We start from the raw sequence: 25,182 nt of genomic DNA on the forward strand, positions 1-25,182 counted from the left end.
GGTAACCTATTTTTTAAGTAGATGAGATTAACAAGTATAAAATAATGCTTATATGAGCACCTACATTCATTGTTGCTACAGTATTATGGTTTTAATTTCTACCCACTTTGTAGTCTTGTTTACTAATGCAATAGCTAGTTGGCAATTGTGTGGTGATCTAAAAAATACAAAATATCCTTATAGAATCATACACACCTTCTTGATGATGATCATAATGAAACCTAATATAGTTCCTACAAAAAAGAAATGAAGTAAGACATTCTTTAACATTAGGGATCCATAATAGAAACTGTGCCCACATATTTTAGTTAGATATATTAAAAGGCCTATTAAACTGTTGTTATTATATCTGTGTTTCATTCATATTGCTTTAATAAATAGTTATAACCTATTTTTAAGAAACTTTTATTTCATTAGTCCTTAATGACCTGCTTCACAAAATACACAATTCAAATAAATAACTGAATTTGGGCCCTAAACATGCAAAAGTTATTATGAACTGCAATCGCAATTAGACCATCAGTTTGCTGATGTACCTCATATCTGCATTTAACAGCTTAGGATGATTTACTAGCAGATAAGTAGCTGTCTGTTGTTAAAGAATGTAGGTCTGGAAACTTATATCTCTGATTTGTTGGATTGTAAATATCAGTAATTGAGTGAATGATATTTTTGCATTGCGTGAATTCTGTTAGACTAGTGGACTTGGAATATTATTAATAAGGATGGAATAAGTATAGCAGTGGATCATTTCCTAAAATATATTGTACATACCATATCAAATAACTATCTATGACACGAAATCAAGTTATTTCCTGGTCCATCTACTTATATTCTTGATCATGGTATTATTTAAAAATTCGCCCTCTTACATACCTCAAATGTGTCCTGCTTTTTCTAAGCATATTTCTATGAGATTTTCTTTTACATAAAAATGCAATAAACTCTTAATAAAGATACATAACGGCAATGAGAAATTTGTATTTCCAATAAATGCATAGAACTTTACGTTATATTTGTCCTCCAGACAAGCTAAATGCCATTCTGTAAAAGTCATTACACAAAAGCCATGAAAGAAAAAATTTGGGAGGTATGTAACTCGCACTAGTGTAGTACATTCATCCTTTTTTGTCTTATAGTATTTACGCTTTTTAACTTTTAATTGCTTTTTGAATTTTAAATCAGTCTTGTCCTGGATTAAGAATTTTTTTAAAATTAAAATTGAACAGGGGCAAACATCAATAAAATAGAATAAAAAAATGTGTGCTTTATTGTTTTTCAGCAGTCCCCATTTTGCATCCATAACTTTGTGATCCTAACCTCTAAAACCTAATCAGTATATTTTTAATTAATTCAAAAATAGTTTTTATAAATATGAACAAAATATTTTCCTTTCAAGCTCAACCGCAATTAATAGGTCTCATTGTAAGGTCTTATGCATTCAAATCTGACCTGAAAATCAAGTGGGTGCGCCCCGAAAAAATTCCATGCTTCAAACCTGAAAAATCCGGTGATTTGTCCCCCAAACCACCCATAGATAAAAACCAATATCTACTAGAATTCAGGTAAAACCTACCTTCCTTATCACCTTTCACTTCTAGCCACACCTACACTTGCAGAAATTCCAAAGAATTAGAAACTGCAAATGACTATGTGAAACGTTTATTCACCCTGGAATTCAACTCAAACAAACAGTCTCAAAAGGTCTACTTGCACGAGAGTATAAACAAAGTCAAGAGACATGAATATGATAACACATCTATTGAAGTGAAATTGGCTCGATGGACGGGTCAAATTCGTGCTTGGCAGCAGCTAATGGAGCGCTTCCCCAGAAATAAATATGTAAAAGTCAATCTGAAAGAATTGATTGATAAGAGGAAAAAGCACTTAAAATACCTGAGGAGATGGGATTATAAGAAGTTTGAATGGATTTTAGAGGAGCTGAATTTGGTTTACAAACCACCACCTAATGAATTTAAGTGGATTACCAGAAAGGAGTCTTTGAGGAAACTTACAGATAAATATTGTGAGAATATCAAGAAAGAGAGGCTGAATTCTTTAAGGTATATAATTAAAGGTAAATTAGCTTTTTCATAAAATAATGATGGCTTAGATTGCAATATGAAAATGAACAGCCAGCTTTCTTGGAAGAAAAAATCCGCAGTTTGGAATTTATCCGAGATGAACAAAGGGAGTGTGGAGTTGAGGTCAATGTGAGTCAGGAGGAAATTGATGTTGTTAAGAAGCAACTGGAAGAGCTGAGACAGAAAAGAGTGGTGGTGGAGGAATATTGATTATTAATAATAAAGAAGTTGATTTAATACTTTTTGATTAGTTTTCTTTGAAATAAAAAGGACTTGAGATTTAAAACAAAATGTTGTTACCACAAAATTGCAACATTTCTAAGGACACAAATACAAAAAAAGGGACATTTTCTAATGTTGGACAACAATTAATGACTGAGGCCTCTTAACATTATAACACTTAGTTCTCACCTCTCTAATCCACTACTGTAATGATAAATATACAAGAACAATGGCTAATTTCCTATTACATTTATAACACTTAAAAATAAAAGCATCAAAAGATCTAGTTTCTAATGCACAGAACTAAATATTTAAACCTCAAGATACATCGTCAGTCTTAACAGATAAACTATCGAATAATATCGCACTTTCTTATGACCAAACAACAAACAAAACTATTAACTTTTCTTAAAAAATGAACTAATAGTTTTGCTGCTGCTGGCCGCCTTAGCCCTGGCTTTATCTTTGGCAGTTAAACTGGGTGGTTTAACAGATTTAACCTCTGGCTTAGTCAAGTCTAAAATACTGCTGCTTGGCCCCTTAGTAGTATCCTCTTCTAGTTTCAACTTCTTTTGTTCTTGTCCTAAGAAAATTTCTCAGTGCTTACAAAAAAAGACTACCAAACTTACCTGTTGTGCTTGTGCTCTTCCTCTTTAAGCTCTGTGGTGCAGCTTCATGTTCGGGAAGGCCCAAAAATTTCAACAATTTGAGACTCAAGTCATCCATGAGATATTCTGAGACAATGCCATGGGCGTAGCGTAAATAAGCCTCATGATCAACAGTCTCAGACTTGGCGGATTTGATAAAATTACTCGATACTACCCCTGATGTTCCCACATGAATGTTTTTTTGCTTTAAAATTTCTGCCACCCGTTCTGTCTTTCTTTTTAGCCAATTTAGGGTTTTATCCTCATTGTATTTGAACGCATTCAGATCCTCATCCCCCTATATTAATAAATCCCTATATTGAAAAAAAAACTCTAATATAATTGTTCACCTTTTTATCAGCAATCATATTTAAATAATTCAATCCGCTGGATTTTAACAATCTCTCAGTTTCAGGAAACTCTTCATCTCTTAATAATTGATCTAGTGGTTGAGCATAAGTAGTGCAATATTTCCTTAAATAGGGTAAAACTATAAACAAAAAAAATGCTATTTCTTCACAAATATTAAAAGCTTATCACCTAAGAAGATGGGGTCAATAGGGGTTGACAAGTGCAACTTGCCGTCACTCTTTACAGTTTCATCTATGAACCAAGACCTCTTGGCTTCATTAAAGGTTAAAACCTCTTGAACAGAATTGTTTGCTGGAGAGAATAAGAAAACTGCAGATTCTCCTGTGTTTGGGTGTCTTAAGGTGACTATGTCAGGAGTACCTGTGCCTGTGTATTGTTCTGATAATTCAAGGGCTTCACCTATTAAAATGAATTTGTCAATTTAGTATTCAAAACATGTAAATATAAGGAATATGAGACACTCCCTGAGGGTCAACCTGCAAAGCATAGAGAAGGAAGAAAATACAGGGAATTAATGCAATATTACAGGGCTTTCAATGTATTTATTTGAATAATTACAGGCTTACCTTTGAGTAGAAACACCCAGGTGTTTTCCGACTGCTGCAAATTGGTTTTAATGCATTTTTTGGGGGAAGACTTCACGCGGGGCATATTGTTACAATTCAGTAGGTAATTCTAATAGAAATTCCTCAATATTCACTATATTGTTGTTACATTATAGGAATTTAAATACGAATAAATAGAAACTTCGCGTGAAAATAATGAAAAACATTTGAGGTTATATTATATCAAACAAAACGAAAACACTGAATAAACGTCATTTGTTTCTTGTTTCATAATGCACGCATTCTAGTAAATCTCTCCTTGTTTAACAATAACATGAACTGTGGCGACTTGGAAAGACGTATGTCTGTGATTTAGCAAAACTGTTACGTCGAAGGCGAAATGTGGAAGTTAAGGACTTAAAGCTACTGCTTAATAGATAACGCCACGGTAGCTGGCATCGTAAATAAATATAGCGCAGCACCATTTTAGAGAAACCCTCGTGCCGCGCATCATTTTGAATTGAAACATCGACTTGTGATGCATCATGCTAAAGGAAATTTATGCTCTTTTCGAATATGTAAAAATATCTGAAATCTCACGATTAATAAAACCCTGAAGTTATGGTTAATTCCTGCTCAACCGGAAGTCGTAATACATCTCGCACATGATGAAAAATCCAAATTTTTATTTTAAAAATTGTGGAAAATTTTGGGGTTTGCAGAAACATCTAGTATAGAAGCTATTATTGAGGCTTCTACAGGGGATAATCGTTGAAGGATACATTTCGGCGGTTTTTACTAATATTGAGGAACAACCCGCGCATACTAATGACGCAAAAACTAATTTTTTTTACACTCACTACCTACACGAAAGCACAAATTGTAGCCGCCTCAGGTGTTCTGTAGCGACGTATTCAAGCTCTAAAAATGAAAAAGCGACGCTAATTACGCATTCTGTAGCCATGGTCAACGACTGCCCACAAGGTGGTACACGAGAAACGCACTGCAGTCCTCCTTCAAAAGACGGTTTTAACTCTTAAAATTGGCCCATTTCTGCGTCCTAAAATTAACAGAAGAAGGTTTCACAATAATAAGAACGGAACAAGAACAAATTCCGTTCCAAATGCCGGTGAACGCACATGTGCTCCCGCGTTTCCCAAAATATTCCCACACTTAAACGATCCGGTTGCAAACACTGTACGGAATGCGGCCGAAATATTTTGTTTACACGAATATCCCGAAGGAATCCACGACGAGTGCCTCATCGGAAAATAGCCAGGTAAATGCGAAATTCCGTGACTCAGTCGTTTGTCGGCGCTCGCTCCATTCGGGCCTGCTCTTCTCTCGCATTTTTTACTTTTACATTACTGTAAGGAGACATGGAGATGGTCCAGAACTTTGATGTCTCTAAAGCGAGGATGCCCGCAGACATATTGGATAAGAGCGACGGCGTCGCCGAGGCAGCTTACGATCAAGGGTAAGTGTTGCTGGTACCTTTTGTTGCGACGGTCAGTAGACAATTCGATTATTATTAATGAAGTGCCGCATTAAACACTGCTGTGATTAATGATTTTGTTGCACACCGAACAGTTTAATAATAATCTTTCGCCGAAAGTCCGCCGCGGGAATCATTGATGAGCGGAAAATAGAGGCGTCACTTGGCGCCCGCTTTGTAAATATTCATGACGTACGCACGCGGTATTTTATTTTTCTATTAAAAAAAAAAACAGTTTAATCAACAATTTCTAGACTAATGCGCCTCGACCTGAATCCGACTCTCGAGATGGCCCTTCGGAAGAGCCACATATCAGTTTTGACTGACCACCTGATCTTGACTTCTGCAGCTTTCGTAAATTCCGGAATAATCGACGCCGTGGGGATCACTTGCGTGATCAGCGCAGCCCCCGAGCTGCCCCTAGTGCCCCTCAGCGAGGAAGTCACCCTGTTTCACAGAGTAAACGTGCTGGATTCTTCGGACTCCAATATAAGCCAGTATTTCGATGAAGTGGCAGATGTTATTGAGCAGGTGAGTACCAGGGGAATTCAGACTTCTATTGCACAGAAGAAGGGAACCACTCGGCACTGTGGAGACGTTTGGAAGCCGGTTTGAGGGGGCCAACTTTGATTTGGATATTTTGGTCAATTATAACCAAAATTTCGAATTTTTGAAGACGCGTTAACTAGAAACTATGAAAAAAAACTCTGAGAATGAAAATATGCGGAGAAATCCGGTTGTTTGTGGCAACAGAAGCCGTCCTCAAATGTAGGCGTCTGGTTAATCATAATTTTATCTAGCTTCTTTAACGCAATGAATTCGTAAAGACCAATGTCACAGACAAAAAATAATCCTTCCATATGGTAGAATGATCATTTACTGAGCTGTGCAAATGTATATTTCGAAATGTAAACTCATTAATCGTGTTTGTTTGATTTGCTCGCTATAAATAGCCATATGAGGCTTTGTGAGTGCGCTAAAAGCGCATTAATTACACCAAATGCACAATACAGCGGAGCTGGAAAATCAAAGAAATTTCATCCGAACAAAGATACAATCTCACACAATCTATTTCGCCAAAATCTTGTCAACGAAGAAAATGTGCCAGCGTTCTCAATATCCGCGATATATCACAAGTTGGGGACTTCAGTTTGTTATTTTCGCGATTCCAGAATATGTTCGACTCCGAATAATTGATTTTGATGCTTTAAACAGGTAAAAAAAACCTTTTTCAATTATCTCCTCACTCAGGATTAAAAGTACCTACAGTCAAACACCTGCTACAAACCCAAAGGCTGCCAATAAAGTGATTTTCCTCCTAAAAATACGAACTTATTATTCACGGTCTCAACCCATTTGTTTAAAGGCTTGAAAATAAACTTTAAACTCGATGTGACACACGAACAACAAACCAAAAAATAATTTCAGCCTTGAGTTTGATCAAATTAAGTTACAGTTTCGTCTCGCCGTCATTAAGACTTCAAAATGCTGATATTCGAATTCCACAGGCCTATTAATGATTGCTATTTTTAACGCATTTTTTCGAAATTCCGCTCACAGTTCAATGCCAGATTTTAACAACTCTACGTAATATTTCTCATCAGGTTGCCGCCTCGGGTGGACGCACGTTGATCCACTGCCTAGCAGGAATTAGCCGTTCGGCCACCTTTTGCATCGCCTATTTGATGAAACACCGAAGAATTTCGCTGCTGGAGGCCTACAATTACGTGAAAGCGCGCCGTCCCCGTATAAAACCCAATTGCGGCTTCTTCAAGCAACTCATAAAGTATGAGAAGAGCATGTTCATTAAGAGTACTGTTCAAATGGTGTTCAACGAGTTTGTGCAAATGAGCATTCCTGATGTGTACGATAGTCAATACAGGGTAGTACGGAGGCCTAAGGGGAAATTTAGGAATAATTCTCGAAACAATTGTCGCTTGAAAAATATTTAAAGGCATAACATTCTAATTATTTATTTAATAACATTGTAATTATTTTTTATGTAACGAAAACTTTACTCTCTATGGGACCAAATGGAACTTTATTTTCTTATTGATTAATAAAAAATAATATATTATCTATTTTTATTGCCCGTATCAATTTGCTGTAAGTTTGAAACACTGAACCTCCTTAACTTAAAATTCTGCAAAAATCGAAGCTCCCCATTCCAATTTTTCAACATAGCCAACTGGCTTTGATTTAATAAATCTGGCATTTCTAAGAACATTAATTTTGAAACACCAAAATCTTGAAATTGAACTATACTTACCGATACCGCAAGTTTGAAATTCCTCTTTCTCGCGTTTTAAAGTCATATTTATCACATCCTCCCTGTTGGCGTGTTGCCGGTTCTTTCTCTGCCCCACTGAATGCTTTAATTGAATTTGCTCCAATTCATCATTAAATCGCCCTAAGATTAGCCACCATACAATCCACCTATGCTTTATAATCATCAATTTACCTAAATATTCCTGTATGAGCTCCGCCACTGTGGCCGGTGTTAGGCAGGATAAGTTGGGGTCCAAGTGGTCTCGAAACCATAGTAGTTTTTCACCTAATATGTTCTGTTTGATATAAGTAGCTGTCTTGATTTTTTCCTTCATTGATTGCCTTGTGAAAGTAATGACTTTTATACGATAAATTTAATTTTATATCTGTACGAAAAGTTAATATACCGTTTCATGGATTTGGCCAATGCCTTGGTTTTCCTGCTGTTCGGGTGTTTGCATTGCTCTAGTTGCTTTAGTTTTGGCTGAAACACGTCAAAGTAGAATAAAATGAGAATTAGTAATATTGAATTGTATGTTTATTACCATTTTAATTGGTAAATATTTATTTCAATTAGTTTAAAAACTGAATTAGAAAGTTTTATCAGAACAAAATATAACCTATAAAAAAATATAACCTAAAAGTAGAGAAGAAAGAGTCAAAGCATCTTAAATAGACAAAACCAAGATGATTGGAAAATGAAGGCTGGGATGAAAAACGTCAGCAAGATTAATATAGTGACGTTGCTTATTTGCATTTTTATCTAAACTCGCGTATTTTACATGTGCACGAAAAACTTATTAATTAAATATAGCTGAGAGAGCGAAACACTAATTATGGGTTTTTAAATCTTAAAATAGTAAATTAATTCCTGGGCCTAATTAACAGTTGCACTGCTACTTTAAAAATCAGTTTCGTGGCGCAACGTCGCAATCAGCTGTGCTTAACGTTTCAAACGTCAAATATTACGTATCACAACATGTCACCTCCTAAAACCATGAATCTTAACTACTTTTAATTTGTACTTATAATAAAATATGTTGTTCCTGATAAGTTATTGAAAATGTGTTTTAAATGTGATACGTTCAAGTGATAACGAGTATAATCACTATGGATCCTAAAACATCCCTGTTTTACATATTTTCTCTCATATTATGTACGGAACATGACGTTGAAGGCTTCGATGACTCGGTTCTATTCGATTTAAACTTCCCTGGGGATTTAGGCCTGGTAGAGAGTGATGACTATTCAGAAAGTATGCTCGTTACGTCCTCCCTGAATGAGAAATACCAATGCTTCCTGCCAAATATCATTAAAAAAGAAGAGAGCCCTCTAGAGCCCTATTTAGGTCCAAGCCCACTAGAATTGATATCGCCGTTGTTCACTCAAGGTACCTGCTCTTACCGCCTCGAAAGCTATTGGACTTATCAAGTGTGCCATGGAAAATACATAAGACAATACCATGAAGAAAGGGAAGGCAAGAAAGTCAAGCTGCAAGAGTACCTTTTAGGAAAATGGGATGAAAAGCATTTTGAGCGACTGCTTGAGAAATCCAGACTTGAGAGAGATGACTTGAAGGAAAATGTGGTGATAAACACTAAAAAGATTGACAATGTTAATCTGCCGTATTTTGAGTTGACCATGGATAATGGCACTGCCTGTGATTTAAACTACAATAAGCCCCGTACCACTAAAGTGGTCTATGTGTGCTTTATTCATGGTATTGTTTACTAATTTAATTGTACAATGTTTTACCCAGGTCTATTTAAAGGTAAACATGAGGTTTATCTCTTGAAAGAGACTTCAACCTGCTCATATGAAATCATAATTTTAACTCCACTATTATGTTCCCATCCAAAATACAAGCCAAAGGACACTGACGATCTAAAGATTAATTGCGTTCCAATGGAGGGAGCCTCTGATGAGCCATACAGTTTAAGGAAGTTAAAGTTGGAAAGTGCTAAATTGAGAAAAAATGCTGAATTTGATAGACTTAAGGTAAGTAAATTTAAGTGTTTAATAAAATGGGCAAAACTATTTCTTAAATAATTTGTTTTTCAATACTAAAAAAGAATCAACAAAGTGATGGATATAAGGTATATTAAAAGAATTTGATAGTTGTATGTGATTATCATTTATAACTGATGTAAAGGTGGAGTTGATTCAATTCAAATCTGAGGATGCTGTGACTGGAGGAACTGAAAACAAAAAATCGCCCACATTTGTGAATGGTAAAGTGGGGGACACCAGTCCTGTTAAAGAGTTCTTGCAAGGAAAACATTGCCTTTATGGAGGTAGTTTAGACAACTTTGATTTTTTTGCTGAGTTGTAAAATAAAAAACTCTTTTCAGGTACTGGATGGTGGAAATTTGAATTTTGTTATGGTAAATCCGTGGAACAGTTCCACATTGAACGGGACGGATCCCGGACTGCAATCAACTTGGGAGTGTTCAATAAACAGAAGCATTTGGACTGGATTAAGGAGCATCCCCACAAGCGGCCCAAACCTGTGGAAGCGCGGAAACAGATATCTCATTTCTATTCTGAGGTTCAGGTTTAAAGAAATTAATAAAAACAGCAATAAAACGACAGTTTTAGGGTAGCGTGTGCGACAAAACTGGTCAGCCTCGTCAAACAGAGGTGAAGCTGAAATGTTTAGAGAATGCGGCGAACCCATCAAGCGTATCTCTCTACCTTCTAGAGCCGAAGTATTGTGAATATATTCTGGGCGTTGAGTCACCTCTAATATGCCAGATTCTAGATAAAGTGGATGATAACGGCTTAGTTCAGGTTCCCCTCGATTTTGATGAATCGGAATCAGATACCGAATATCCCTCGTTTACGCTTTGATTGTAGAATAAGTTTTTGTGATTTTTCTGTTAAATAAATAAATGTAAATTGAAAACTTGATTGTCTCCTAGATAAAAAAGTAAAACCCGGTTTTCAAACTCCTAGTAATTTTGCCAGTAAGCAATTTTGTTTGTTTCTATTCTTCCTATTCTAAATTATTACCATATGAAGCACAGTTTGATAGATTTGACTGAATTAGTTGAATTCAACAATTCTGATCCTGATTCCTGATAGACGTTCGATATCTAGTAGGTTTGGAACATCTAAACAGAATTTTTGTTGGTTCGTGTTAGTTAAAGTTTGATTTGATCAATAGGAGCAATTTATGTATACTTAGTATCAATCGTACGGTCTCAGACCTAAATAATGGTTTTCGATAGTTTTAAATTAATTAAACACAAGTCCCTTATACGAAGCCCAGTGTCTTGGATTTAGATTTTTAGACACTACTACACTTTTCTCTATAGTTTATCTTCGCTTTTTTTTTCTAAACTTTTTGTCATCCGTTCTTTTTTCTACACTTTTATTTCTCGCAGAAAATAAATCTTCTATTGAAAGAAAAAGATTTTTGGTGGGAAAAAAGGCTGATGCTTGTTGTGGAATTTTTATATGTTTAGCTTTTTAGCTGAAATTTGCGACTCTGGTGTTACTTTAATTTATATTTTGCATGTACCTTGATGTTGATCCACTAGTTAAAATCTCTTAGTGGTCGTTTTACCTTATAATCTTGTAGGCGTAGTAAGGCTAAACCTAAGACATCAGACACTTTTTTCTTGAGTTCTTTTCAGCAAAATTTCCACTAGTGCAACAAGCACGAATGTACCTGTTAATCGTGAAAGAGGGGGCAGGTTGAAACAAATATATCTACTCGAAACACGTGAAATAGGAATGTCGTATATTAATCAACATTTATAAAATATTTTAAATTGTAACAAACATGACTAGATCCATACTGATTCACAATAATTAATACGTAACGTAAAGAAATTGAATGACGATCGTAGTAATAATAATGGCGCCGTCCGACGGCAGCGGGCACGCGGACAGACGCAAGGCGCGACGCGGTCGAACACGAATTTGTGCCACGTTCATTTAATTTAACTTAAAGTGACGTGCAAAATGTGAGCAATAAATTACAAAACCTTCTTTAATTTTTTCATGCATTCACAATTCGTCTTTTCATACTGTATGCATAAATAATGACAAGTTTTAGGCCCTCCGATGGAAGCAACTGATTGTACTTTTATTGATCTCCGGAAAAACAGTTTTAATTCGCATTCATAAATTCATGTTCGGCCGCCCACAACGAACAGAAGAAAGCCAAAGAGAACCAATTTTGGAGAAGTTTTCATGCCATTTGAACACATATTTTAATTACTACCCTGCCTATACGTCCGACTTATTTTCAAGTCGATTTCCCTGCTCCAACTCCTTAAAAGTTTTGAATTTTGCATCCTAATTCAACTTCGACAAAAATCAAAAGAAAAGTAAACATCATTTCGTAATATTAACACGAACGTTCCACAAACAATCGTACAGTTTTCCATTTTCTTATATACGTAAAACGAAACCAGATTTATTGTTCGGGTTGTTTTTGATTATTTTGATTATCTACACAATTACATGATTACAGCGATTTCCGTGTAATTTAATCCGTAATATTCTCGCTATTGTTTGCGAGGGCTCTCGACGACCGGATTCAACCCTGCAAAATCATTCCATGGTAAAATGGAAAACAATCCTAGAACAATTTTTCTCTTTAATAACTCATTTAATCAACATCAAAATATAACAATTTATTAAATGATATGATCAACTACAGTTAACACCTCAATTGTTGAAATTGGTTCATTTTCTTGCGATTCTTGAGAATTGCATTAAAACTTGGCAACATTGGATTTTACAAATGCCATGGGTCATATCTTGGCATCTCTGTTGCACTTACGTATGTTAGCCGTGTGTGTTTGACAAAAGAACGTTGCTATGTTGCCACTTATAGCAATTGCGAAATAAATTTCATATTCAATAATAATCATTGAGATGTGAAATGTTTTTAATTTAGTTGAGTCCCTACTACGATATGAAAAGTAAAATTTGCGATATGTGGCTATACTAAAACGCAGGGTCGGATCGAGGTTGTAATGAGAGCCCATCGCGCCCGGTCTGCCCCTCTACGCGGGTGGATATGTAACAAGGGCTAAAAGCTAATCCAACCCTAGGTAAATAAGCTTCACACAGCCCAAAAATACAAGCACTTAAAACAGTGCCGGAACTAATTACATTATTTTTCTCATATTTTTTAAATCGACCGCAAAGTCACGCCAACACGACTGCACGTTCGTCCTATTGGCCGGGCTTCTGGCGCTTTATTATTTAATTGGTGTGAATGAGCACTACACAGCGTCGGTTTCTGTGCGTCGTCGAGCGCTACTCTACACGCAGTCGAACGGAAAGTCACATATGCGCAGTTGCGGCGACCAGGACGACCTTTGGCTAGATAGTATCTATCTTAACAATAGTTTAAAAGTCGCTAAAAATTTCAAAAATTCTAGTGCTACCTAAGGGGAGGTTTAAGTTTACACGCTTCTAAGCAATAGTTAGATATAAAGTTGGTCGTTCATTAGCCGCGCTTAATGGAAGAGAGAGAGAGAGAGAGAAAGAGAGAGAGGGAGAGAGATAGTGTTGATTGAAGTAATATTGAGTCTCTAACTAAATCTTATTTGCTGCTAATCTGAGCTAACTGGTAAGTTTTTTTAACACTGTGACTTCCTTTTGATGTTGCGACAAAATGGCGCTCGGCGACGCACTTTAAAATTTTTGGTATTGGCTTCGACTCAGTTAATTTTAACATTACGACGAATTATTATTTTTTAACCTCATTTAAACTTACTTTAAGGTATTTTCTATTTATGTAATAATATTTTTTGGCAGGATATCTCACCCTTAAAAAACGAAGCCGAGGACGGTTTTGGGGACGGTGACCAAAGACAATACGGTCTGTTTTTTGAGCTGTTTTTCTAGATTTCTTAAGAATTTTACAGGCAGCAAAAAAGCTAAAATAGTGAGTTAAATAAATGCGCGACACATATCACAGTTGACGCCGTAAACACCTACTATTGGTCATAATCGCTGACCTCACTGAACAGAATACATGTAAATATCATTGGCCTGTTTGATTTATTAGGCAATTGCGTTGAAGTACGTCAGAGTGACGTCAAAACTATGATTATGTAAACCAATGGGAAAATTGTGACGTATCACTTATATCAAATATGCAACCAATTATACAGTAATCGGAAAGTTAGAGAGTTATCCACTGGAAACGTTGATGTCCGATTTCGTGTCGTAAGACCGGCACGATAGCGAACGTAATGCCATCTGGGGTTATGATTTGTTACTCGATTTGTTTACGCTTCGTGACGCTCTTCATCGAAGGTTTTATTTCCAAACATCAACAAGTTCCCCCACATTTATAGTATTTTCGATTTCCCGCTCCCGGGAAGGCGAGATCAGTATCAAGTCTGGTCAATCGAAGTCTAGTCTCTGACGTCACAGCTTCAACTATAATTTGAACACCGGCTACTACGGCTCATCAAACTGAAGAAAACGTCGAAACTCAAAATCTTCCTCCGAATTTTTTTTTAAACCGAATTTCATCTTAGTGCATTCCCAACTCATTCAATCACAAAGGGCATCGAGAATCAAAACTCTCCTCTAATATTTCATGAATATCAAACCTTAACTGCAGATAATACTCAAAATCACAACTAATGAAATCTCAACAGAGAATGTATCAGCAATGGCAGATAATATCGATGAGGAAGATTATAAGCCGGAAGCTTCCACGCCAGAAAGTTTGATTGATGATGCATCTTTTGGTAAAAATGCACATAAATAGAAGAAGCGAAAGTGCAATAGCGAGGAAGACTGGAAGGTGCGTAAAAACTAGAAACAAAAAATCGAACTCAGGGAGAACCTATTCGAGGACTTCGTCGAAATAAAAAAAGAAAGGTTTTTTTGTGATGTAGAAAGCGAGATACGCAAAGTGGGCGCACCCTATAACTTTGCAACATGTCGGAAATAAAAACAAAGGTCATGCGATCTGATAACAGAAAAAATAAGACTAAATTCGTTTTATTCATTTTAAGACCGAAAAAAAAACATGTTATAAATTCAGTTGGAAGAAATGCAGTAAAACGTCGCAAACTCAGAATGAAAGGTTTAGAAGTAAAACGTATTTGAACTATTTCTTTACTGCTGATAAAGTCTGCAGACTGATTTATTTCAATACATTTGGCATCAGGAAGTGGACACATGTTATCGGACAGATCACATGGCTCTTTCGACTAGTGTGACGTATTCACAAACTGCAAGGACTTCACCCCTAAGAAAAAAAAAGATTTCCTAAAACCATTTTTCACTCTTTGCTAAAAATGTTCTCCCATTAGTGCCGAGAACCGACAACTAGAACATACACAGACGGAGTGTGTCCTAATTCAAGTTAAAAAACTGAGACATGCCCTATAACTTTCTTATAAAAGTTTTTTTTTGGAATACACATTTTTTAGAGATTTATAAGGATTTCCAAATTTACAACTCTACGAAACTCGGATGGGTAGTTAAGGATCCCACTGTAATAAAAATAAAATCAATAAAACAATCAAAAATTGTAATGGGTAGGTCTCCGTTAAAACAAATTTTGTTGTGGAATATATTCCATACTTCATAAACGGTATAGAAAAATTTTTTAATGTTTCTTAGAAAACGAAAGGGAAATATTATATTTTTCTTATCAAATCGGGCGAGGCTCCTCTTTCGACTTGAAATCAAAACCATCAGGATTGTGGCCGACGACATAAACATCTGATAAGCATTGCCAAAAATCCCAACTACAGGGAATGTGTCGAATAAGATGAAATATCTAGACACGTGCTGGTGAAATGACTAGTAGCCTTTATATCTACCATAACACAATACTTGGGAAGGAGTGATACTCCTCCAATAGACTCGTTGGTTTCATCATATTGACGGGACTATTGTAACTGTGACCTATAATACATGGTAAAGGCACTTTTGTACCTCTCACCTTTCATTCATTTATTCATTTATTCGGTAATCTGCAATACTTCACAGCAGCAAAAGTTGGAACTAACAATGTAATTTCTGCAGTGACTTTTCTGATATTTGCAACATGAAATCCGTAGCTGATAAATATTGGTAGGTGATATTTAACTGTAGAATTCATGTATAATTGGTTGCATTTTGATAACTTATTATTCATTGGTGATCGTATACAGGGTGTCCTGGATGTAAATATACAAAATTGGGAGCAAAAAATTATGAAAATATAGTGCGGCAATAGCTTAGTTACCCAGATACAAGGTGTCAAAGATTTAAATTGTTTTATATTTTTAAGGTAGAAGGGATTCTGACCCCCGAAAATTTACCACCCTGTAGATTTACACAACAATTTGTAAAATATCATCGTGTAGATTCTAGAGAGCAATATACTGGGTATTTCTGAAAGGCGACCCAACTATAAATATCTATTTATATGAGCAATTTTGCTCAAATATTTACATACAACTGGCCCACCCTGTATATTAAGCAATATGTGCTCCAACCTGCCCTTGGTCACCATCCTCACCCCACCCTGACTCAAAATGAATTTGCTCGCTTTCTTGAACATCAGTTCCTATCACTCATTTCGTCGATTATACGTCACTCAGCACAGCACCACACCATAATAACAGTACCTCGACCTTATTATAGTCCTAAGCACGTCACAAATTTGATGTAGCAGTATGTTCGCGTCACTGGGTGTCCTCAGGCGCACCGTAACCGTTATTAACATTATTATTATTACACTAGAACTATGCGCACTACCCCGACGATGGGCGGTGTCGATGGTTTGGCTACTTCGTCGCTGCGCTCCACTTGAAGGAATCGCCGTTCGGCTTGGGGGGTCGGTGGAAGGGCGGCTCTCGGTGTCGCCTTCGAAGCGACGGGGCTTGAGTTGGATTCGCCAACCCGTCAGGGGGTTTGAAGGTTGGTGGTGATGGTGGGGACGCAGAGCATCCATCACTAAATAAAGCAGAGTTAATACTTTGTAATAATAGTCAAACTTGAGGAAGAAAAGTCATTCAGGATTGGTTAAACATTTTGGAAAATGTAACATAAAAATAGCTACAGCATGCTCGCAATAATGTGAGCTATACAGGGTGGTTATTTCAATGTATCTATTGTGTTTAGAAATCGCTGAAACGAAAAGTTGCCCCTTTCGATGATTTGTTTGACATATGCTACTGAATTGTAAATAAAATTTGGGGTGAGATAGGGGGTGAAATCTTGTATGTAGTTCTAACTTACACAAACATTTCGGTTTAGCTATATAAACGACTGTGACAGTATTATTTTTCTCCTGTATAATAATAAAATTAACAACATTTACACCGTAATTTTTACACTCTATGAAGTCACAGTTCCGTGATAACGCTATTAATAAGTGTAAATTTACTTAGTGAGCAATGTGATAAAGTTGTATAAAAAAGTAATATAGCGAAAAGGGTGTCCGATGTGAACGTGAATATAAAGTGCATTCACCATATTGTCAAAAAGTTAAACGGACAGTCGACTACATTTACACTATTATTTTTATAGTTCATGATGATGCGTCTCCGCCAGAACTGGAAGACCGACCGCTGTAAATCTACCCAGTAGACAATATGACATTTGCTATAGAGGTTGTCAAAATAGACAAGAGCAATTTCCAAAGATATTTGTTTAGAGAAATTATCAATGAAAGATTGATTTAAGCGAAAAGGTACATCCACAATATTGCCAAGAATCTTATGAGTATAAGTAATACACCTGATAACGTTTATACGGTAATTTTTACTACTCTTAGGGCCAATCAAAGTATGAATAAATATATTTCCCTAGACAATAAGTTCTATGGAAACCAAGAAGTTTGACCATGATCTATCTTTATTTAATCGTTTCAATGTAAATTATTCTCTTAGTAAAGTTACCTATACTGATGATGTAATACTTAAAGCAACTAGATCAATGTTTTGGTAGCTTTACTTGGAAAATAATTTCCATAGAAACTACAATACTAACCGATACTGTCTTTATTTTAATTGTTTGATGGATATTATTTTTTTGGCAAAGCTAGCAAGACGGTGATCTATTGGGTCTTAAAAAAAGTAAGAAACTGCTGGTTAGGCGTATAACTTCCGATTAAGAACAGGGCAATATCAATGCCGACATGGCAACTCCGCGGGGTCCACGGCAGCAACCTGAACCGAAAGGGCGGCCATCCCCCTAATATCGAGCGGGCGTTGGGCGCATCACGCGTTGCCGGGGAGACGCACGACCGTTACCGGAACTTTCCGAACGCGGAAGGAAATTATTTGGGAGGGTCGGGAACGGAAACGATTGCCAGAATCCTCGAAAAATGTTATCTACATTGAGAAAGTCGCTCGATTCTTTTGCACGTTTGCCACATTAGACGGAAAGAAAAATTCTAATAAATGACCCAAGATGCATTTAATGGTCTTCTCTACATTACCTTGTAGTCAAACGTCAGTCTCCATAGTAACGGCGTTAATATTATTGTTATGCCTCCGAGGGTTGCAGTTCTGCTTCCTCACCAGCTGATCCCTTGTCACCAGTAAACCCTCCTCCAACTCCACCAAATCACTTGAGGACTCGCTCAACGAACCCTAAATCATAAACACCCCAGCATTATAACATCGCCCTATAGGCACTTGCACCATTAAGTTTGAGTTTAAGTCAAATTCGGTTTACTCATTAAATTTATGATGTAATTTTTGAAAATAAACCGAGTTCGGAGGTAAAATCGCGGCAGCTTAATTAGTACCTTCTTCATGTGTTGACCGAGGGTTCCAGGTAGGTACGGACAGCTGGTCACGTGGTTGAAGTTCTGCGACTGCATCTCCTCCTGGTCGGTTTCACGATGGTAGAAGTAGTTGAAGTTGGAGACGATGACCGGAACTGGAAGGGCGATCGTCAAGACACCGGCTATCGCGCATAAGGAACCCACTATCTTGCCCCATACGCCTACAGGCCTGCAATGGTACCGCGGGAATGTTAAATGAGCAAAGTCTAAGTTCTAGGAATTTTGAGGTTTCCAAGCAGTTTTTTTTGGAAGGGAGAAGGTGCTCCACTAAGTTTTATAAGTAGTGCAAGTAAGTCTCTACTGCTAAAATTCTAGTTTACCAAATTTGAGAAATTGTTACATCAATCCTATTATATGCTGCAAATGTGAATGTCTTTGAGAAGTACCTCCTACAGAAAATGTATTATTTTTTTAAAATATAATTTTTGTGTGCTGCCACTTCAACCCTGTTAATTTTGAATAAAACTCATTGGTAAATGAGTTTATTAAATTTTAAATCGTGATTTTAGCTTTAAAACTGAGACATTCTATTGTGTTAAAAATATCACATTTATATGTTCAAAATACCTCTAATCCACCTGCGGAAATTACACTTCAAATTAAAAAAATATTCTTAATTGCGTTGTGTAGAAACACAACTTTTAATTATAATCTGAGAAAATTTAGTAAAAACCATGTGATAATTATTGAAATAATTAAAATTATTTTTATCCAGAAAAAATGTAATTGACATCATTGTATCACTAGCATCCATCATAATTTCCTTGCAGCAGCTGTCAACTGCTTCGGGATCATATAGCTATCCTGATCTAGCACATGCGATTCTAGAGAGGCAAGAGATAGCGACTGCTTCAACTACTTAATCATGTCAAATACACGTGGGTTCTGAATACAATTACCCAATACTAATGTTCTAGAATAATAGATATTAGGAAATCAGACTATTTTAATGTGGTTGAATGCTGGTATATTGGGAAATTTTCGCATATTTAAGATTAGTTCTGAAGAATAAATGTCTTTAGGGACAACGAGCAATATATCAGAATCGTGTTAACGTTATCAAGAGGAAAATTTACATAGAAACGAGGAAATGATTAATCCGACGATTTGATTTCAACGTTTCTATGGAAACTATCTGGTTGGTAAAATTAAACTTAAGGGGAGAGTAACGCGTTGGGATTGGTAGAGATAACAGAATGATCGAGATCGAAAAGTTTTATAATAGAAAAGAATAAAGAGAAGAAACGGAAAATGGAGAATATAACATATGAGTAGAGAGAAGAGATAAACTAAATGGAATTGTCGATAGGGTGATAAATGAAAGATAATTGACCTAAGAAATTCAATAAATATACTTTGAAAGATACCGGGGATATTAAAAAGATAAATAAAAGAGATAGATGATAACTATGGACACTAATTCCGAACTTTAAATTGTCAAGTAAAAAGAAACCTCATATCCCAACTTTTTTGCTGGAAACCTCAAATTCTACTTCTTTTCCTACATATTATCCACAAAGCCATGCTCTAAAAAAAAGAAAATAAAACCAATTCCTATAGTAAATATAAGCATTGCACTAGTGGAGACCACAATAAAACCTCAATTGGTACCTTTGCGGCCTCCTCGCATAAGCAACTCAACATCAAACTCAATCTGTTATTGGAACGAAGCGCATGCAGGTGAACTATAGGGACGTCAGCTACAAAAATACCGATTTGACAGTACTGCTTTCGCGGTCAAATCGATACTTCGACGGGTGTTTCTGTGGAAAAATCGGAAAATTCTTTGTTCCTAGACTGGTTCTCGTGGTCAAGATCGATTTGCTAGCAGTACCATATCCATGAATGTGTTAAATGCATAATATAATCAAGCATGGTTTATACATCGAGCAGTACCAGCGTCACAACACTGAAGAAAGAGAGGGGGGATACATGTGGACAGACAGAGATGGCAACATCGATAAGTGCCATTTGGACGCGTTCCTTGGAGCAAAGAATTTTCTCACTTTCGTGTGTTTTAATGCGACTGTTAATGAGAAATTGGAGGATTTTGGGTGCCTGGCGATGTTAAGCAATTTCTTGACTTGGAGTTTAGATTAATTGAAGTCCGAAAAAGTGATATTATGAATCCTTTATAACGTAACTTGAACGATTCTAACTAGGAAAATTACTTTAAATAACGTGTGCAGTGTGTAATGTATTTAGAGAAAGAAAATATCTAAAAAAATTAAATAGCGATAAAGCAAAAATAACGAAATTTTTTAAAGTTTAATAGTCTATGGTTTTGCTTCAAATCATGTACCTTGAATAATGACATACTATTACGAAACGCCCTGTATGTTATTCTGACATAAAAATCTTGAATGGCCATGGAAAGCAGATGTCTTTGGCCCTGAATACATAATGTACAGTGGCAGTGGTTGAATTTGACATACGTGTGAGGTTAGAAATTCAGTAAATGTCAAAATTTATTAAGAATGTACATTTCTAACTTAACTTTGATTTCCTGTATCTTTGTTTTTTTTATTACGAAAAAGTCTTAAAATGTAAAAAGTTGCTAGATGGAATAGCTTCATTTTCAATTTTTGGTGAGAAGTAAGATTACTGATATCTGGAATATGATTCTACGGTACTTCTTAATTTCTCAAATTTCTCTACTTAGTCCTAACCAAGAATTTGCTTATTGGCAGACATGGTTGAGAGTATGATGGTTGTTGTTATTTTCGGTGGATCGTGTTAAGTGGTTGTCGCGACATAAGCGTATGTCTAATAACCAAACGAATGACAAAGAGAAAAAGAGATTTGAACGTATCGAAAACGATTAGTTGAAGAGAGTAAAAAAAGTTAGTTTTGAGCTACGGTGGAAGTAGGCAACTAAATCTGAAATGCCGTGTGTGTATACATCATACGTCATGTCGCCGTAGCCCACAGTCGTCATGGTAACGACGGCCCACCAGAACGCGTCCGGGATGGACTTGAAGAAGGAATTCTCGCTGCCGGCCTCTGCGAAGTACACGGCCGACGAGAACAGCACGACACCTGCAAACAACACGACGTCTAGCACGGTTCTCGGACAACCTGGGGAACGACTCTTTCGCTAAAAAAAAATCGCCGGACATCCCCGAAATTGTCCGCAACCAACGACCACCACCAACACCATCACCATCAGCAGCAACACATTCACGGCCGAGCACACTATACCAGTGATGGTGGTAGTACCTCATGTCGCCGTAGCCCACGGTGGTCATGGTGACGACCGCCCACCAAAACGCATCGGGAATAGACTTGAAGGTGGTGCGCTCGATTCCCGCCTCAGCAAAATACACGATGCTGGAGAATAGAACCACGCCTGGAAAATAGCGCAGCGCGCCAATTTAGCACTCCGGTGCCGATAAGAAATGACTCTCAACCCCCTACTGAGAAACGAAACAATCTAAATGAAGCGACGGAAAACTCACCAATAAACAGGAAGAATATCAGTAGGCCCAACTCGCGCATGCTTGCCTTGAGGGTGCGGCCTAAAATCTGCAGCCCTTTGCTGTGCCGACTGAGTTTGAATATTCGGAAGACTCGCACCAATCGGATGACGCGGAGGATGGCTAGCGACATCGCCTGGTTCGTGCTCTTATCCTGCGGACTGACCGGCGCACGCGGCAGTTGCAACGTGTCCTCCTCCTCGGCCACCACCGTCGCCAGCGTGATGAAATACGGGATGATAGCGATGATATCAATGAAGTTCATCACGTCACGGAAGAAGTGCAACTTATTAGGACACGCTAGGAACCGCACCGAGAGTTCGAACGTGAACCACACGATGCAGATCGTTTCGATCAGGAAGAATGGATCCGTGATGTCCGGCACCTGCAATCATCAATTTAAATTAAACTGCGGCCTATTGCCAAAAGAACTTATTAACAAATAAGTACATAAACATACAAAATAAAGGCAACTCACGTAACTTTTAATGAGCAATCCGAATGGCTGATGTCAGGTCTACACGACGCTATATTTATAAGCTAACGCTACCAAATTAATGTAATAGTTATGCCTGGTTATTAAACCAGTGAGCTATTGACGAAGCTAGCAAGTTGAGATTGTATTTCAAATCTAGTGCATCCTCCCGGAACAAACAGAATTTGGACTTAACTTGCTTAAAATTTCGTTGCATCGTGCGATCATTTGAACTCTTCAGGCTGAGACGTTCTATAATTATCTTAATCCTAACTTGAAAAACGGGCCCGTATAAATTAGGCTTAATGCAAAAATTTGCGTTGATTTTAAAACCCCCTAAAGCATTACAGGCACTGAACCAGCTCAGATCGGTTGACTCGATCAGGTCCAGTCGGCATGTTTTCTTATATGCATTAAAAAAGTACTGAAGTAACAAATATAGATCCTTATTGTGACGATTCAGTGTGTGGCGATACGTTTAATTTTATGTTTGACAACAAAAAGGTTTCAACAAATTTAAAAGGCGACGTTTTGGACTTTGCAAACATTATCAACCTAATTTTTTTTAATGCGGACCTGAATTCTTTTTTTATAGTTTTGGATTGATCTGAATTAAACCCGTATGTATTAATACATAATTCATCCACATTTAAATTATATCAGAGTAGAGACTTACGAAAGCGTAGACGGACAACGACAAATTTCACACGTTTTTCTTGTTGCAATTTTAAAGTCGAGTTACCAATGTAATATTAAAAATGTTGGAAATTGATGAAATGGACGATATACACGGGTGGATAGTAGATTGGTAGGTAGGTTTGAGGGTTTGTGGGTCGCATGATAGAACTATCAGTCTGTCGGCCTGTCTGTCGGTTCGACCGTCAGTTGGTTCCTTCGTAGGGCGGTTTGTCGGTATTCGGTTATAGTGCTTTTTTATCTTCATTTCATACTTCTCACTCAATATGTTTGTTGCCCCTAGTTCTTGCTATCCTCTGCGATTTTCACACAGATTTTGCGCAATTGGAAATCTGTACCATACACCGACTGATTAATTGATCAATCAACTGACAGATCAACAAACTGGCTGACCTATGCACCAACCACCTATGCATCGACCGTAAAAAACCGGACTGACCGCCGGATGACGCAAATTTCGACAATGTTTAATAACTACCATTGCAACTAGAACTTACAGTTATTCTAGATCGAGAATCTACAATTTTATATCTCCGCTACATTTAGTGCACACTTTTTGAAAACTGCAATTTACCATAATACATTGCTGTCAGGCAGACGTTACGTACCTCGTCTTCTTCGATTTTGGTGCCATTGGTTGTGGTGTTGAAGACCTTATAGTGCTTGAATTCAGGCAGCGTTTCGAGGCAGAAGATAACGATAGAGAGAAGAATGACGAAGACGGAAATGATGGCGACGACCCGCGCCGCCTGCGACGACTCGGGGTACTCGAACAACAGCCACACGTCCCGCTGGAACTCTCTTCCGGGAAGCGGTTTTTCTTCCTCCTTAATAAATCCTTCGTCTTCCCTAAACTTGCTGATCGCGGGCTCGCCCAGCTCGTAGAACTTGATCTCTTCACTGAAGACGTCCAGGGGCACGTTGACCGGCCGGCGCAGGCGCCCGCCCGACTGGTAATAGTACAAGATGGCGTCGAACGAGGGCCGGTTGCGGTCGAAAAAGTATTCATTGCGCAGCGGGTCGAAGTACCGAATGCGACGCGCAGGGTCACCCAGCAGCGTGTCGGGAAACTGGTTCAGGGTACGCAGCTGCGTTTCGAATCGAAGGCCGCTAACCTAAAAATTAACCAACCATTTTAATATTTTAGTAAAAGAAACTTCACAAAAAAAAATACAAAAGGTTACGTATAGACGATGGAAAAAATAAAATGTTTTTACCTAAACACTTCGTGTACATCACTAAAAATGGATGAATAAAAATTAATCATCGTCATCCCAAAAATGTTTACGTAGTATGTACATTCTCGACGACACCTAATTTTACTTAATCTACACCACTGAACAAATAGTCAAAACTAGTAAGCAAAAGAAAGTCACCACGCTTGTGGAGTTTGAAGTTTACAAGAAAAGAACGCGAATTTTCGATTTTAAACGACTACAACACGGTTCTGAATTTCGGTATATTTATGGTTATTCTTAAAAAAGACACAAAGCTTACCGACAGAAACTACTATGGTTCGAAATATGATCCAATAACCTAATTTTTCCAAATCTTTGAACATATTTTGACAAAATCGTCAAATAACATTTACAAAAATCACATTTTTGTAAATAAAGTGACACTTCTGAAAAAACAAAAGAAGTGCATTCTTTTATCGCATAAGCCCATGCAACACCTGTTATACAGATAAATTTGGTAACTTACACTGAGAAAAATTCTTTTGCAAATGTACCCCTTTTTTAAATTTCCATTACGGTTATTTGATAAGCTAAAAATGCCCCAAACTGTTTAAAGGATTCAGATATGTCTAAAAGCAAAGATGACGTCATTTTATCTTTTTTTAAATTAGTAAATGGCTTATAATACGATTTTTTAATACTCTTAACAGCTATTGTGAACCATTTATTGCTCGCTTGACGATTCCTCGGCTCCTTATTTTGTATTTTTTTCCTATTCAAATTACCGCAATTTCATATTCAATTAATCACTTGCTAAGGATAATATAATCAAATTTTCCCGCGAGAACTATTCAACCGTAAATAAATAGCAATAAAACGTTTTTGCAACTTAATTTTTGGATTAATTTTTTATCAAATAAACGCGAATCCCTGTCAAACTTGCCAAAATT

General features: G+C 37.0%; 6 protein-coding genes across 18 annotated transcripts in view; 3 read left to right on the top strand and 3 right to left on the bottom strand.

The window, feature by feature from the left end:
• Positions 1 to 1,281: 1,281 nt before the first annotated feature.
• On the top strand, positions 1,282 to 2,328 carry bonsai (28S ribosomal protein S15, mitochondrial). Its single transcript, XM_066398319.1, has 3 exons — positions 1,282 to 1,565; positions 1,620 to 2,063; positions 2,114 to 2,328. Exons 1-3 carry the CDS (start codon positions 1,375 to 1,377, stop codon positions 2,292 to 2,294), a joined length of 816 nt encoding a protein of 271 aa, XP_066254416.1. The 5' UTR covers positions 1,282 to 1,374; the 3' UTR covers positions 2,295 to 2,328.
• LOC136414342 (ribonuclease H2 subunit B) lies at positions 2,055 to 4,158 on the bottom strand. The gene is made up of 5 exons (XM_066398317.1): positions 3,892 to 4,158; positions 3,494 to 3,724; positions 3,304 to 3,443; positions 2,936 to 3,251; positions 2,055 to 2,889 (listed from the first exon to the last, which is right to left on the bottom strand). The coding sequence occupies exons 1-5, from the start codon at positions 3,974 to 3,976 to the stop codon at positions 2,705 to 2,707; spliced, it is 957 nt and encodes a 318-aa protein (XP_066254414.1). The 5' UTR covers positions 3,977 to 4,158; the 3' UTR covers positions 2,055 to 2,704.
• An 892-nt stretch (positions 4,159 to 5,050) lies between these two features.
• Positions 5,051 to 7,461, top strand: LOC136414346 (dual specificity protein phosphatase 14-like). Of its 3 annotated transcripts, none has more exons than XM_066398321.1 (3): positions 5,051 to 5,347; positions 5,620 to 5,896; positions 6,970 to 7,461. In XM_066398321.1, exons 1-3 carry the CDS (start codon positions 5,250 to 5,252, stop codon positions 7,315 to 7,317), a joined length of 723 nt encoding a protein of 240 aa, XP_066254418.1. In that variant the 5' UTR covers positions 5,051 to 5,249; the 3' UTR covers positions 7,318 to 7,461. The 3 variants fall into 3 exon arrangements, with proteins under 3 accessions (XP_066254418.1, XP_066254420.1, XP_066254419.1); XM_066398323.1 differs by lacking the exon at positions 5,051 to 5,347 and adding an exon at positions 5,354 to 5,568; XM_066398322.1 differs by lacking the exon at positions 5,051 to 5,347 and adding an exon at positions 5,354 to 5,557.
• Positions 7,323 to 25,182, bottom strand: part of LOC136414351 (translation machinery-associated protein 16 homolog) — a 37,006-nt gene continuing 19,146 nt past the window's right edge. The window contains exons 1-5 of one of the 2 annotated variants that reach the window (XM_066398327.1): positions 8,179 to 8,284; positions 8,041 to 8,117; positions 7,827 to 7,975; positions 7,635 to 7,775; positions 7,323 to 7,582 (exon numbers count right to left, since the gene is read on the bottom strand). In XM_066398327.1, the coding sequence (XP_066254424.1) occupies positions 7,440 to 7,582; positions 7,635 to 7,775; positions 7,827 to 7,975; positions 8,041 to 8,117; positions 8,179 to 8,181 (513 nt within the window). In that variant the 5' untranslated portion in view covers positions 8,182 to 8,284 and the 3' untranslated portion in view covers positions 7,323 to 7,439. Of the gene's footprint in view, positions 7,583 to 7,634; positions 7,776 to 7,826; positions 7,976 to 8,040; positions 8,118 to 8,178; positions 8,285 to 25,182 lie in introns of those variants that run through there. The other variant, XM_066398329.1, reaches the window with a different exon arrangement.
• LOC136414337 (endoplasmic reticulum lectin 1) lies at positions 8,599 to 10,538 on the top strand. Of its 2 annotated transcripts, XM_066398306.1 has the most exons (6): positions 8,599 to 9,353; positions 9,405 to 9,631; positions 9,706 to 9,729; positions 9,786 to 9,927; positions 9,985 to 10,181; positions 10,232 to 10,538. In XM_066398306.1, exons 1-6 carry the CDS (start codon positions 8,744 to 8,746, stop codon positions 10,481 to 10,483), a joined length of 1,452 nt encoding a protein of 483 aa, XP_066254403.1. In that variant the 5' UTR covers positions 8,599 to 8,743; the 3' UTR covers positions 10,484 to 10,538. The 2 variants fall into 2 exon arrangements, with proteins under 2 accessions (XP_066254403.1, XP_066254404.1); XM_066398307.1 differs by lacking the exon at positions 9,706 to 9,729 and having other exon boundaries at positions 8,600 to 9,353.
• Positions 11,362 to 25,182, bottom strand: part of shaker (Potassium voltage-gated channel protein Shaker) — a 69,697-nt gene continuing 55,876 nt past the window's right edge. For 7 of the 9 annotated variants that reach the window (XM_066398291.1, XM_066398290.1, XM_066398288.1 and 4 more), the window contains 6 exons: positions 23,663 to 24,169; positions 21,866 to 22,268; positions 21,317 to 21,446; positions 18,369 to 18,576; positions 18,057 to 18,210; positions 11,362 to 16,567 (listed from right to left, as the gene is read on the bottom strand). In XM_066398291.1, coding sequence (XP_066254388.1) covers positions 18,064 to 18,210; positions 18,369 to 18,576; positions 21,317 to 21,446; positions 21,866 to 22,268; positions 23,663 to 24,169 — 1,395 coding nt within the window. In that variant the 3' untranslated portion in view covers positions 11,362 to 16,567; positions 18,057 to 18,063. Of the gene's footprint in view, positions 16,568 to 18,056; positions 18,211 to 18,368; positions 18,577 to 21,309; positions 21,447 to 21,626; positions 21,757 to 21,865; positions 22,269 to 23,662; positions 24,170 to 25,182 lie in introns of those variants that run through there. The other 2 variants (XM_066398287.1, XR_010752538.1) reach the window with 2 other exon arrangements.

This window comes from Euwallacea similis, chromosome 17 (assembly GCF_039881205.1).
Source record: "Euwallacea similis isolate ESF13 chromosome 17, ESF131.1, whole genome shotgun sequence".
Taxonomy (NCBI): Eukaryota; Metazoa; Arthropoda; class Insecta; order Coleoptera; family Curculionidae; genus Euwallacea; species Euwallacea similis.

What these genes read in the sequence shown, in the direction of transcription:
- bonsai (XM_066398319.1), top strand. Translation starts at nt 1,375, where the DNA reads ATGAACAAAATATTTTCCTTTCAAGCTCAACCGCAATTAATAGGTCTC. An exon ending in CAATATCTACTAGAATTCAG is followed by an intron (nt 1,566 to 1,619) that starts GTAAAACCTACC and finishes CTACACTTGCAG; the next exon opens with AAATTCCAAAGAATTAGAAA. An exon ending in GAGAGGCTGAATTCTTTAAG is followed by an intron (nt 2,064 to 2,113) that starts GTATATAATTAA and finishes ATGATGGCTTAG; the next exon opens with ATTGCAATATGAAAATGAAC.
- LOC136414342 (XM_066398317.1), bottom strand. Translation starts at nt 3,976, where the DNA reads ATGCCCCGCGTGAAGTCTTCCCCCAAAAAATGCATTAAAACCAATTTG. An exon ending in TATTGACCCCATCTTCTTAG is followed by an intron (nt 3,444 to 3,493) that starts GTGATAAGCTTT and finishes TTTTGTTTATAG; the next exon opens with TTTTACCCTATTTAAGGAAA. An exon ending in GAAGAGCACAAGCACAACAG is followed by an intron (nt 2,890 to 2,935) that starts GTAAGTTTGGTA and finishes AAATTTTCTTAG; the next exon opens with GACAAGAACAAAAGAAGTTG.
- LOC136414346 (XM_066398321.1), top strand. Translation starts at nt 5,250, where the DNA reads ATGGAGATGGTCCAGAACTTTGATGTCTCTAAAGCGAGGATGCCCGCA. An exon ending in GAGGCAGCTTACGATCAAGG is followed by an intron (nt 5,348 to 5,619) that starts GTAAGTGTTGCT and finishes AACAATTTCTAG; the next exon opens with ACTAATGCGCCTCGACCTGA. An exon ending in TGGCAGATGTTATTGAGCAG is followed by an intron (nt 5,897 to 6,969) that starts GTGAGTACCAGG and finishes ATTTCTCATCAG; the next exon opens with GTTGCCGCCTCGGGTGGACG.
- LOC136414337 (XM_066398306.1), top strand. Translation starts at nt 8,744, where the DNA reads ATGGATCCTAAAACATCCCTGTTTTACATATTTTCTCTCATATTATGT. An exon ending in CTGAATTTGATAGACTTAAG is followed by an intron (nt 9,632 to 9,705) that starts GTAAGTAAATTT and finishes ATACTAAAAAAG; the next exon opens with AATCAACAAAGTGATGGATA. An exon ending in AACAAAGTGATGGATATAAG is followed by an intron (nt 9,730 to 9,785) that starts GTATATTAAAAG and finishes ACTGATGTAAAG; the next exon opens with GTGGAGTTGATTCAATTCAA.